This window comes from Schistocerca serialis, chromosome 1 (assembly GCF_023864345.2).
Source record: "Schistocerca serialis cubense isolate TAMUIC-IGC-003099 chromosome 1, iqSchSeri2.2, whole genome shotgun sequence".
NCBI classification, from domain to species: domain Eukaryota; kingdom Metazoa; phylum Arthropoda; class Insecta; order Orthoptera; family Acrididae; genus Schistocerca; species Schistocerca serialis.
The window spans coordinates 1,131,842,249-1,131,856,495 of NC_064638.1; the positions used below are offsets into that span (position 1 = coordinate 1,131,842,249).

Sequence of the window (14,247 nt, forward strand, 5' to 3'; positions counted from 1 at the left end):
AGTTTGCAAACTTAGCTGTAGAAATTCTTCCAATCTATATGTGGCATACAGCAAAACAGTGCTTAACAGTATTTGTTAAAAACAGTCTTGGTTGCAATTTTAGTTTTCTATTTTACAATGACACATTTCGCCTTATTTAGGCATCTTCAGGTTATCTTTTCAAGATGGATGCGAGAGACACCAAGATCTGCCTATAGCAGAATTCTGTTACTCATTCCTGTGAACGCAAACGTGTTATGCAGATCTTGGTGTCTCTTGCGTCCATCTTGAAAAGATAACCTGAAGATGCCTAAATAAGCCGAAATGCGTCGTTGAAAAATTAATAACACTTCTGCCCTCAGCCCAAAGGTCAATGATAATGTCGTTTTGAATTTCACATAAATCAAACATTGCGACAATGACTGCACTGTTTTCCACATCTCCCCCCCCACCCCCCCACCCCAAACGTGCTTTATAATCTTCCAATGCTAGTGTTGCCACTTTCCATCTTTGAGTAGTTAGTGCACGTTGATGCCGAACGTAGGTGGTGGTCACTTTAGTGCGAGTGGACATTGTCTAATTCAGCTTAGCAGGGGGTGAAACATAGACGGTTGTCTTCAACTTGTCTTTGAGCTGTAAGGTGTTCAAGTAAGAACTGATACATCAGTACAAAAGATCAGCCTGAAGGACAAGACCCAGAACAGTTGTTGATCTTTGGAGGCCCAGAAGACTACAGACGTGGCCCCCACTGGGGAGGAAGAGGCATAACTTCCTGAAGAGGGGACTAAAGCATTCCCAGCACTCATTCCTACCATGCTTAATAGGATAGCAGACCTTAGCAAGAAATCGTTTAAAAGTATAGAGGGCAGCATGTGCAGGATACTGCTTAAGACATTGCAGGATCCTACAATGATCCTAAATAGCTGTTGCAATGTCTTCCATCCGTCAGGGTACTACCCAGTCACAGAGTGCGTTTGAAGAAAGAGGAAAAGCAGTTCCAGCAGTGCGGGTGATTGCACTGGTGACATTGTACACAATCTCGTTGATGCTATCTCACAGACCAAGACTGAAAGTTACAGCAGATGTACATAACTGGCAATTGGCTCTTGGATGAGCCCATTGTGGCGGTGACAGGAAAGTGATAGGATGACCGAGAAGTGTTCACTATGACAAACATCATCATGAAGCAACCAAGGTAGCAAAGTCGCAACATCCACAAAAGAAATTATCACTCACGTGGTGATAAAACCTACCAGTAACAAATCTAGCAGCCCGCCTCTGAATTGCTTCTATGTCCTCCCTCAATCCGACCTGATAGGGATCCCAGATGCTCGAGCAGTACTCAAGAATAGGCCGTATTAGTGTTTTACAAGAGGTCTCCTTTACAGATGAACCACATCTTCCCAAAATTCTACCAATGAACCGAAGACGACTATCCGCCTTCCCCACAACTGCCATTACATGCTTGTCCCACTTCATATCGCTCTGCAATGTTACGCCCAAATATTTAATCGACGTGACTGTGTCAAGAGCTACACTACTAATGTAGTATTCAAACATTACAGGATTCTTTTTCCTATACATCTGCATTAATTTACATTTATCTATATTTAGAGTTAGCTGCCATTCTTTGCACCAATCACAAATCCTGTCCAAGTCATCTTGTATCCTCCTACAGTCACTCAACGATGACACCTTCCCGTACACCACAGCATCATCAGCAAACAGCCGCACATTGCTATCCACCCTATCCAAAAGATCATTTATGTGGATAGAAAACAATAGCGGACCTACCACACTTCCCTGGGGCACTCCAGATGATACCCTCACCTCCGATGAACACTCACCATCGAGGACAACGTACTGGGTTCTATTACTTAAGAAGTCTTCGAGCCACTCACATACTTGGGAACCAATCCCATATGCTCATACCGTAGGAGTCAGCTGTGGGACACTGAGTCAAACGCTTTCCGGAAGTCAAGGAATATGGCATCCATCTGATACCCTTCATCCATGGTTCGCAAGATATCATGCGAAAATAGGGCAAGTTGCGTTTCGCAGGAGCGATGCTTTCTAAAGCCGTGTTGATGCATGGACAGCAACTTCTCTGTCTCAAGGAAATTCATTATATTCGAACTGAGAATATGTTCGAGAATCCTGCAACAAGCCAATGTTAAGGGCATTGGTCTGTAATTTTGAGGATCCATCCTTCTACCCTTCTTATATACAGGCATCACCTGCGCTTTTTTCCAGTCACTTGGGACTTTACGTTGGGCAAGAGATTCACGATAAGTGCAAGCTAAATAAAGGAGCCAATGCAGTAGAGTACTCTCTGTAAAACCGAATTGGAATCTCAAGGGAAATAAGGGGCCCTTCCTAGAGACAGACAATTATTACAAATGGTGATGGGTGACGTAGTTTGCAGTCACCCTGCAAATCCCTCCAGTTGCCCTACAGGGGCCAATATGATTCCAACCTGCTCGGTAATCACAAAACATTGGGGAATGGTTATCACTGATGTGAGTTTCTTGAAGGGCAATATAGACTGCAGAATAAGACAAATTAGCTGTTGCAGTTGCGGTAAGTTACAGTAGTATCAATTACAGTTCCATTGGATCATCACTTTGAGGGTGTCCTGGTTTGGGGTAAAGGAGGCAGGAGGGCCGCTCACATCCTACAACTACTGTCTGTCACCAGTTCAAGTGCGACAACATCAACAAGCGTTATCTCAGCATCCAAGGCAAGGGGGGGAGGATGAGGGGTATCGGCAACTTCGGAGTCACCACAATAGCCTTGTTGTTGTTCTTCTTCTATTTTTTGCTACTTATGGTGGCCCAGATTCCTGCAAGTGCTTACCTACTTTAAGTCTGGAGGGCAGATGAAGAGAGGGCAGAGGATTCTGATCTGTGAGTTTTTAGGGAGAGGGGTCCTGAGAGGGAGCCCTGTCATAAGTAGATGCAGAAGAGGTAGAGTGTGGGAGAAAATGATGCGGCAACCACTAGAGTGGAGGACAGTTTCATATCTGGTTCGGAAAAAATTGAGGTTGGTGGGGAGGATGGGGTGTGGGAGGGAGTGAAAGCAATGACTTTTGCAGAATTGTTCATCAAGTTGACGGATACAGGCATTCACTTTTTTTTCCTTTTTTTGCCTCAGTACATTATTCTTATATTGACACACAAACATGATGTTCATAAGGACAACCTTCGTGGAGTGGTCATCTGTATTTTCCACATTTTGGATTTGCTGTGGAGCGGGATGACATATGACCAAAGGGTAAACATTGGAGACATCTAAACACCTCATGGGTGGGGACATTAAGTTTCATGTACACCGCAACTTAAGCTTTTTCTGGAAGCACATTTCCTTCAAAGGCTAAGATGAATGCACCTATATATGTTCAATTATCCTTGGGACCTTTCTGTAAGTTTCAGACAAAACGCACACTCACCATTTGAGATTAGCTTCCAGCTGCTTGTCTGTCTGGACTGCAAGGTCTCTGTCAAAGACAACGCATTGTACCAATTCAGATTCTATATAGGGCAAGTCACTGGTAGATCACCCATCATTCATACGTGTCAAGAGCTTGAGATTGTGTAGCGGAGGAGGCCTTAATCAATAGTGCTCCATCATGCATTTTTCCCAATCAGTCAACTTCTTCAAATTTATCTTCTACGTGTAACACAGAAAATAATGGCTTTGTCACCATAGAAGTATCTCTATCTGATTTAGTACACACCAGATACTAGTAAACTGTTAATTCCCAGTCATCTGGCTTGTTCCTCTTCCCATGGGATAGCCATGGTAGGGAAATCAGTAAGACTAACTTTCCACAATGAAATATGCAGATCTGTCTGCTGAAATGGCCAAATGAGAATGGCCATTGTGTTGGTCCTGTTTGATATGATTCGTGTGCAAAATGTCTGGCCTGATACCACACAATCTGATCAAGAATCTCTCATGCCACAGGATACATCATCTGGCATGATGGTTACTGCCGGGAGTTTCGATGCCCCAGTATGACCGGCATCTTTTCCTTGGCATGCATGGGGTGCTAGCAGAAGTGTGATCTCTGTGCCATCAGGAGGCTCTACCACAAGGGTCCATAACGACCTCACCACTTTGGATTGGCTACTGTGTTTGCTTTTAATTGCATATATGAGTCTATAGAGTTATTGTGCATAGAGGGTCATCAACACTGTAGGCACTACATGCTCTTTTAGGCATTCTTCCCAGTCAATAAATACTACAGAAAATAATTTGAAAATGCTTGTCAAACCCAGGATAGGGGCAAACTTGCTTTGACCAAAAAGTGATGTGAGGGAAGCGAATGGGGATGCCAATGAAAGAAAGCAAAACTGAGGACATAGCAACATCAACATCATACTTGAAAAAACAAGAAGTAAAGCTAGTTTGGGATAGGAGATTACAGCACAAGAAAGAAAGTAGGTGCTGCAATAACTACAGGGTATGTGCTTGCCATGCACTTACAAAAGAGTCTTTAGCAACTTCAGGGGCACCATATAATGAAATGCAAATATTTCACATATTGTTAGCGTCAGAAGCAATCTGTGTAATAAGAAATGTTGCATCCGCTTAGTGAGAAATGAAATTTAGGGACGTCAAGCAAAATTAAAACATGGAGAAGTATCCTGATAAGTATGATGTAAGGTTATGCTTTGTAGGAGAGCGATTTGGCCACCTGGAGGTGATGTAAGGGGAAGTGAAATTGTTGTACAACTGAATGCTAGCAGGCCCAGGGCTCAGGATTTAGCGCATGCCACAGTAGGCCCGGCTAGGTGACCGGTATGGGCAAGTCCAGGTACAAAGAAGAGCAGCGTCGTCAGAAACAGGTAATTTCTTGATGCAATAATTTACCAACAGCCGTACGTATTGTAGAAATTTATTTTATGATATAGGTGAATCCCAAGGCTGGGAATGTGGACAGCTGTTGCTCGCTTGGCCTTTCTGCAGAAGTTGCACCAAAACTGGCAGTGTGTCAGACAAGCTGAGAGATAACTTTTTCAGCTCTCTGAGAATCTATAATAATTTAATCAAGTATTAAATCAAATCTGAATATATTTGTATTAGCTATGGGGCATGAAAGCAGATGTACGCGGCTCAAGCCTACGACTACCTTGAGCCATCCTTTTAAAACAGACCCTTGAGTAGCCCATGTACCTTAAGTACAAGTAACCATTGGTAAAGATGCCACTGGTTAGCCTGTATGGGATGCTGATTGAAAGAGCAACTACACAAGCTTTAACTGTTAGGTACGCCACAATAATCAAGTCATCCCATTCTCGATTGGTGGTACCGGCATAATCCCAGCTACAATTTTGAACACAGTTGCATAAGATAGTCCACCAAATGTCTTCTATTAATGCGTGAAAAAAATTTTATTCCGATATGACAATTACTTGAGTGTAACAACAAACATTTTCTTGATGAAATGACTGAATTTTCAGTTCTGAAAATCCCTTTAATTACCTGTTATATCTTACATTTAAATTCATCAATAATACCTCTTGCATACCTGATTGTCCTCCTTGGTCTCAGACCAAGCTTCTTCAGTATAACAAGAGTATTCCATGAGATGAAGGCTCCACCTCCATCATCCATGGCGCCCTGTCCTACATCCCAACTATCAAGGTGACCAGAGACGACAACTACTTTCTCCGGCTCTGAACTGCCAACTATTTCTGCAATTGTGTTTCGTGATGTAGCTGGCTTAAGAGTGTGTGCTTCCATCTTGAGATGTATCACCAATTTATCACCTAAAAGTAAAACATTATATAGAGAGACATCACTGTAACTTCTGGCAAGTAAACTATAGAAAGACAATATAATTGGATAGATAAAAAATTACTCACCAAGTGGAAGCAGAACACACACATAAAAGAAGGTTACAATTACGCAACCTTTAAAAGCCAGTGGCTCCTTCTTCAGGCAGAAGGATTGAAGGGGAAGGAAGAGGGGTGAAGGAAAAGGACTGGAGAGGTTTAGGAAAGGGGACAGATTTTGGAAAAGTCACTCAATACTGTGTGTCAGGGAAGACTTACCAGACTTCCTTACCCTTCAATCCTTCTGCCGGAAGAAGGAGCCATTGGCTCTGAAAGCTTGCCTAATTATAGCCTTCTTTTTTGTGTGTGTTCTGCCACCACTTGGCGAGTAGAATTTTTACCAATCCAATTATATTATTTTGTCACAAATTGATTGACTTTGTTGTTAAATTATAGAAAGTTATTCTAGTTACAATACCCAAAAGGAAAGAAAGGACATAAGATAAGTAAGCAGCCATTAAAGGTTTTTGTCTGAAATTCACACAAACAGAAAGGTAGAAATAACTGAGATATACTGGGTAATTGTTTCACAGATTTCTTGCCATGTCAAATTTGTTTACATACAAAGCAAGAAATCCTTGAAATGTTTATCCAAGAATGTCACCACAGAAAATCATCTTTTAAATATATCTGGTGTAGTCATAATATTGGAAGACCTTGCACCATATTTTTGTGTGCAGAAAGCATCTCATATTCTCCATTCTCATCTCAATCCCAAATTTTCCAAAATAAATTTCTTCATAAACAACACAGAGCGAATTCATCAATGAAGACATTTAAGACAGAATGCTATGAAATGATTACCTTCACAACAGTTCAGAGAGCAATAACATAAGTAACAAGTGACATGTATACTAATTCTTTATAGTACTATCATTTCTTGTAGAGAGACACCCGACTTCCCACTTCAATATGAAAGGAGAGGGATATCAGTATTTAGTTACAAGTTTGTAAATTTTATAAAAAAAGTCCTTTTGGGAAATAATTAGTTAATTGGAGACTGTTGTTGTTGTGGTGATCTTCAGTCTGAAGAATGGTTTGATGCTGCTCTCCACATTAGTCTATCCCGTGCAAATCTCTCCATGTATGCAACCTACATCCACTTGAACCTGCTTAGTACTGTAGAAGTTGTCAAGCCTTGCTTGATCTCCTGAATTTTTACCTCCTACCTTGCCTTTCATTACCTAATTAATTATCTCTTGACACCTCACAATGTGTTCCATTGAATTATACATTATTTGTAATGACAGGCAATGCACCAGATTTAAGAGATACACCCTGAGTTTCTACCTTGCTATTGCTGTATCCTGCTACTAGTGTGTGTGAAAGTGAGTGTGTGTGTGCCGAGTGTAGTGTCGCCCCTCGTGAGTACTTAAATCAACTGTAAACTATCTGCAAAAGCCGGCCACTAGAGGCCATCTTTGGAAGTGTGCACTTGGCACAGTCTCCACTGGGCCACCTACCACTGACTCACAACTACATACACGTGGAGCAGTGCTGACTCATACTCATTAACGAGTTTTAGAACAACTGACTATGCCTGTCTCTGGTTTCATTAATTATTTGGATGATACAGTTCTCACGGTCTCCTCTATGGGTGATCACTTGAAAAATATGTGCACATTGTCTTACAGTCCAAAGGCTTATGGTGTAACCTCATGAAAATTCAGTTTTTTTCAACCTTCTATTGTTTATTTGGGGGAGTTTGAGGGCTTGTGGGATGGAGTTTGCCCTCTGCCAGGCCTCGGCCCCCATCCATGAAGAAGCTTCAGGCCTTCCTAGAGAAGATAGCTTATTACCATAAATTCCTGCCAGGGGCAGTCATAGTTTATTATCTCAAGAAATTTCCATTTTTTTTTTTTTTTACAAATCAAATTTTCATCTTTTTTTGATCATGAACCTGTTTAACCCTCACACACCCTTGACTGACATAGCAGCACACCATCTACAACACTGGATGTCATTCTTGTTTCACTACAATTACAAAATTCATTTCTGACCTACATCAAAACATGGCAATGTGGACATATTGTCCCACATTCCTTTGGGGCCGGATCTAGACTTTGATCATGAAGAATTGCTTTGCTTCCATCCTGATACTGAAATGCAGGCCGCAACTGAGGGTTTCCCAATCACAAGCTCGGACATAGCAGCTGCCACTGCCACCAACTTGGTTCTCCACCAGGTGGTTCGGTTTCTTCGACAAGGCTGGCTAGATAAACTGCCAGGTCAGCCTTCAGACCCCCTGCAAAACTATTTTTCCTTATGCTATTACCTCTCTTGGTTTTGATGGGGTTTTGCTGTTGTGTACAGAATCCCTCTCTCCCAAATTAGTCATTCCCATCACATTACAGCATCGTCTTCTACATCTTCTCCACCTGGGCCATTGGGGTCTTTCGCGCACTAAATTGTTAGCTAGGAGACATTTTTCTGTCCAAGGACTGGTGAAATTGTCAATTTTGTTGCAGCTTGTAAGCAGTATGCCTGACAACAGGTAACTTCCAGGCCATATCTGTCCCACAGGCCGTGCCCGCTACATGCCATCAATGAAAACGCATTCATGTAGACTTTGTTTAAGTCCCTTCTAAAAGTACACTCTTGGTTGTGGATGCATTTTCCCAGTTTCCTTAAATTCTCCAGTGTGTGTCAACATCGGCTGAGGTCACAATTCCTATGCTTCTGAGAGTTTTTTTTTTCTATAGAAGAGTTGCCTTGTACCTTAGTTTCCAATAATGGACCCCAGTTCATTTTTCACACCTTCCAGTTGTTTTGTTCCCGTCACGGCAATCATCATATTATGGCTCCGCTGTCCCACCCTCATTCAAATGGCGAAGAACTAGTGTGTACATTCAAGCCTCAAATGAAAAAGTTTCTATAGAAGAGTTGCCTTGTACCTTAGTTTCCAATAATGGACCCCAGTTCATTTTTCACACCTTCCAGTTGTTTTGTTCCCGTCACGGCAATCATCATATTATGGCTCCGCTGTCCCACCCTCATTCAAATGGCGAAGAACTAGTGTGTACATTCAAGCCTCAAATGAAAAAGTTTGTTGTGGATTCTGTGCAGAATGACACCCTTCTCCATTTCCTGAGCACTTATCACTTCAGGCTATGGGGGTGTGGAGCCCAGCTGAGAGGCATGCACGCTCCTCCATCTTCTGCATCACAACTGCCTCAGTGGGGTTCATCCAGCTGCTCTGAACCGGGATCACCAGCGTGGGCACGAGGGCTTGGTCATCGGTCCAAGTGGATACCGGCCACTGCTGTCCACTGCCAGGAACGCAGTCCTCGCAATGTCAATAAGGCCGACGGGCTGGTGGCTTGTCACTTTGATCAGTTGCACTCCCACTCACTGCCAAAAATTACTGGCTCATGGGTGTGGCCCTTCACCTTGAGATCACTGTCACTCGCTTTAGAGGCACCCCATCCTACTGGCTGCCTCCTCCATGTGTGGCGCACTGTGGTTCCAACTTCCCAGCGCCAGGACCTGATCCATCTCTGGCCTCAGGTCCATTGCCACAGTTTGCTGCTCTGGTTGGGCCACCTCCACCGGTCACCTCGTCACCATCGCTTCAGCCATCATTGCTTGTGCAACCAACCCCGTATCCTCTGCAACGGGACCTTCCTGCTGATGACGATGCAGAGATGACGATGGCATTTTTTCCCCAACTCTATCGTCGGACGCTGTGCTGGCTCATCACCTATGGCCGTACTCCCATCTCCACGTGTTCTGGCCCTATGCTCTGGTGCCCGACCAGCACATCGTCCTGCCTCCACCATCGACACCAGCTGCCACCACTCAAGATCTGATGAACGTGTCTCTCATCAGGCCGTCGATGTCTCCTCCATCGTCTGGCCCACTCTTCGCATGAGGGAGAGGTATGCTGTATCCTGCTTCTACCGTGTGTGTGTGTGTGTGTGTGTGTGTGTGTGTGTGTGTGTGTGTGTGTGTGTGTGCGTGTGCGTGTGTGTGCGCGTGCAGTGTCACCATACATGTATACTTAACTCAACCACCAACTGTATCAAAACAGGCTGCCCACCAGAGGCTGCCTGAAGGAAGCATACATGCAGCATGGTCTCCACCATGCCTTCTACCAGCGCTCACACATATACACACACAGAGCAGCATTGAAGCACTCTCATTAAGTTATCTTAGTTTCCACCATTCACATCAGTTGTTGTGTGTATTGCTTAGTTGCACCTTCTGTATGATTCTTTTGTCTTGTTATGTGTGGAGTCACAAGAGGCTTATTTCCATTATTGCTCAGAGGTTTGTGAGTAAAACCATATTTAATTGGATCAGTCTTGTGTATTATTTGATTACTACCGCTGTGGTAAGAGGACTAGGTAGGGTATGGCTCACGAATATTTTTACATCAATTCCAAAATTGGGACATCCACCAAAAGCTTTCAAAATTATCAAATGTATCGCTGTTCTGAAACCAAAGAAATCTGCAGATAAAGTAGAAAGTTATCATCCAAAAGCACTTCTCATCTGCTGCTATAAACTTCTGGAGATACTTCTGATAAATAGGACAGCCACTAGAATCCTGGAAAACATTCCTGTAGAACAAGCAGGTTTCAGACCAAACAGCAGCTGCACAAGCCAGGTTCTAAGCCTAACTGTACACATCAAAGCTTGGCTTAAGAAAAAACTGAAGATATAAATAGTCTCTGTTAACTTGACTGCCACTTCCGATACAGTGTGGAAAGAAGGGCTGTTATATAAGTTGATCAGCCACCCCGTGCCCTACCACATTGGAGGTTATCCATAATTTCGTCTCAGACAGTACACTTAAAAGTAGGCCAGGGTAATCTTATGCGCAAAGAAAGGAAACTAAATAATGAACTAGCTCAGGAGTCAGTATTAGTCCCTATACTTTTCAACCTTTATATTTCTGACAAAGAAGTTTTGTTATGCTGCTATCTAGCACTTGCAGTTCAGCACAAGGAGTTCAGAAGTGCTGGAAACACACTAACTGATGATCTCAACAAACTAAATAAATATTTAAACATGTGGAAATTAACATCCAATCTTTCTAAAATCAAAGTCCGCAGTTTCCACTTAAACAATAGAGCAATGGACCATATCTGGAGGTGCATACGAACAGCACAGTGCTTCCCAAGCAGCCATCAAAGTTATCTTGGAAAGACTCTAGATAGGATATTATCTTTCAGGAAGCACCATGAAATAACTTTTTGGAAATGAAGCACATGATACACCCTCATTCCAGAAACTCTACAGTCTAACTGAGGAGCAACAGCAGAAACACTTCTAATCTCTGCACTCTCTTCAGTGATGTCTATGGTAGAATATTGTACTCCAGTGTGCTTGAACAGCCCTCATGTAAATAAGATAAGACACCCAGGTCAATACAACCATGATAATCATATTTATGTATGTAAGAACTAATTCACTACAGTGGCTTCCAATACTCGGTCACATAGCCTCTCCTCTGTTAAGAAGGCAAGAAACCCCTGTTGAAATAATATTCCAAAATAATACATAATCTTCAACTTCCCATCCATATTCCCAGGCTGCCAACAATCCAACTTTGCTCCAGAAATCTACCTCTGTGACTGGCACAACAGCTTGCCAATAGGAACTTCAACGTTGTCAGCGAATGGCACAAAACCTGAACTACGAATGTGCCAACTGAAATACTTCTTATAGACCCTCTACACATGCCCAAGAGCTTTAAGCTCCCACGGCTTCAGTGAAAGACTATAAATTCCATCTGAACATGACACAAAGTGTATGGGTACAAACTGCACAAATGGGCAGCCCAGCCCAAGTTGTAATTGTGGATCACTGAGCCAGACCATCCAGCGCATTGTTGAGGATAGTAATTTGAAAGGATGATCCAAAATGAGTTTTTGTGACAACACCATCAAGCCTTGACAGGATAAGGAGGCTGGGCATTAGCATATAATAACTGGTTTTTAATGTATCATTTATATTTAATTCTTATTTATTTTTGTATTTTTTACGTATTCTTGAGCGTGTTTCACATGTAGTGCTACACACTAAATAAAACAAGAAATCCCTTCTTTTAATCAAGTTGTGCCATAATGTTGTTTTATTCTTGATTCAATTCAGTATCTCATCATTAGGCATTCAATCTACCTATTTATTCTACAGCATTCTTCTTCAGCACTAAATTTCAATAGCTTCTATTCTTTTCTTGTCTGAAATGTTTACATCAATATTTCACTTCTGTACAGGGCTACACTTCAGATAAATACTTCCAGAAAAGGGTCCCTAACATTTAAATTTATATTTGATGTGAACAAATGTATCTTTTTCAGAAATGCTCTTCTTGTTATTGCAGTTCTGCATTTTACACTCTCTTTGCTTTGGCTATGAGCTGTATTTCTCCCCAAAAATACACCAGCATGTCTGACAAGAAAAAATACAAAGTCTAGTTGAACTTGTACAATACAGGAGACGTTGAATTCAACTGACGGAAAATTCGACAAATGAAGCAGGTGAAAGGGAATACAGATGTCTAAAAATGAGGTTGTCATAAAGTGCTAAAGGCTATGCAAAAATGGCTAGAGGACAAATGCATGGCCATAGAAGAATGCATAACTAGGGAAAAAATAGATGCAACTCTAAGAAAATTAATAAGACCTTAGGGAAAAAGAGAAGCTGCTGCATAAATATCAAGAACTCAGATAAGCCAGTTCTAAGTAAAGAAAGGAAAGTACAAAGGTGGAAGGAGCACAGACAGGCTGTACAAAGGAAATAAACTTGAAGAGAATATTACAGAAATAGAAAAAAGTAGACAAAGATGAGGCAGGAGATATGATACCGTGAAATGAATTTGATATAGCACTGAAAGATGTAAGTGGAAATGAGCCCTTGGTGTAGATGACATTACCTCAGTTATTTAGATCTTGGGAGAGCCAGCCATAACAAAAACATTCCATCTGGTGTGCAAAATATCAGACAGGCTTAAAGAAGAATGTAATAATTTCAATTCCAAAGATGAGAGGCACTGAAAGATGTGAATATTGCTGAATGTTCAGTTTAATACATCATAACTGCAAAATACTGACATGATTTGTTTACAGAATAATGGAAAAACTGATAAAAGCTGATCTCAGGAACAATTAGTTTGGATTCCAGAGAAATGTAGGAACACTTAAGGCAACACTGACCCTACGACTTATCTTAGATCAGTTAAAGAAAGGCAAACCTACATCTTGTTTGTGAGCCAATGATTTTACTGGTGCCGTCAGAAGGGAAGAAAAGCGACACTAGTTGACAAATATTAAAATACATTTTCAGGTGACTATCAACACAGCAGAAACATATGGTAGGAAATAGGAAATGCATTACACAGTGCTGCAATGTAAATTCGTATTTACCCTTACCGGTTTACCATCATCCGTTCAGAATAAATATGAATTTACAATACAGCACTGTGTCAAGCATTTCCTACAATGAAAGATATTCATTTGTCCCTGACCACTGCCAACATTAAGCTTGCCCTAGACACAAAGTATTACTGTACATTATGTTAAGGGTAATGGTGCCAGCACTGGGTAAAGCAGCTGACACTGCCTTTCCCTCACCCTTCCTCTCCCCTCAACAGTCTTAATGCAGTGGGAAGATACACCTCCTCCCTTTACCACCAACTGCCATGCCAGTCATCAACTTATCATGGACAAGTTGTATGCTCATAGCATTTGCAGATTGAGAGAAAGCTTCTGACAAAGTTGACTGGAACACAATCTTTGAAATTATGAAGGTAGCTGGTACAAAATACAGGAAGCAAAAGATTATTTACCGCTTGTACGGTTTCCAGACAGCAGTTATTAAAGTCGAAGGAAATGAAAGGATAGCAGTAGTTGAGAAGTGAAAGAGACCAGGTTGCAGCCTATCTTCCATGTTACTCTGTGTACCGAGCGAGCAAAAAAAAAAAAAAAAAAAAAGGAGAAGGAATATAAAAAAAAAATAAAAAAAAAAAATGGAGAAGGAATTAAATTCCAGGGAAAAGCAAATACTTTGAGATTTGCCAATGACAAATGTTTCTCAAATTACGTGCAATTTGTTTTATCTACATTTAATGTCAACCTATTTGCACAGAACCAAGAGTGTACAGACTTGAGGACTATTAGTAGTCATATACAGCAATAGCTTCAGCACTCTTATTCATGTCATTTATATAAACAATAAACAATATGGTGCCTAGACTACTGTCTTGTGGTATTCCTATTTCCATAAACTTTTTTTCCCCTCTGTGATGCAAAATTAATTTTGTGATTGGAGCAAAGTGGCGTCAGTCCTACAGTCTGTGTTCAGTTTCGTAAATATTATTCAAACCTCTTTTTGCCTGTACCTTGAATACATGAGGATTCCAATATGATAAACAGCACCAAATACAATACAATATATATAACCTAAATTAACTCAGCTGTTT

The 14,247-nt window shown here is 41.5% G+C and overlaps 1 protein-coding gene across 4 annotated transcripts in view; it reads right to left on the bottom strand.

Annotated features, from left to right (window-relative positions):
- LOC126417107 (carboxypeptidase Q-like) overlaps positions 1–14,247 on the bottom strand; it is an 88,963-nt gene that overhangs the window by 59,427 nt on the left and 15,289 nt on the right. For all 4 annotated transcript variants that reach the window (XM_050085018.1, XM_050085026.1, XM_050085011.1 and 1 more), the window contains exon 4: positions 5,513–5,753. In XM_050085018.1, the coding sequence (XP_049940975.1) occupies positions 5,513–5,753 (241 nt within the window). The remainder of the gene's footprint in view (positions 1–5,512; positions 5,754–14,247) is intronic.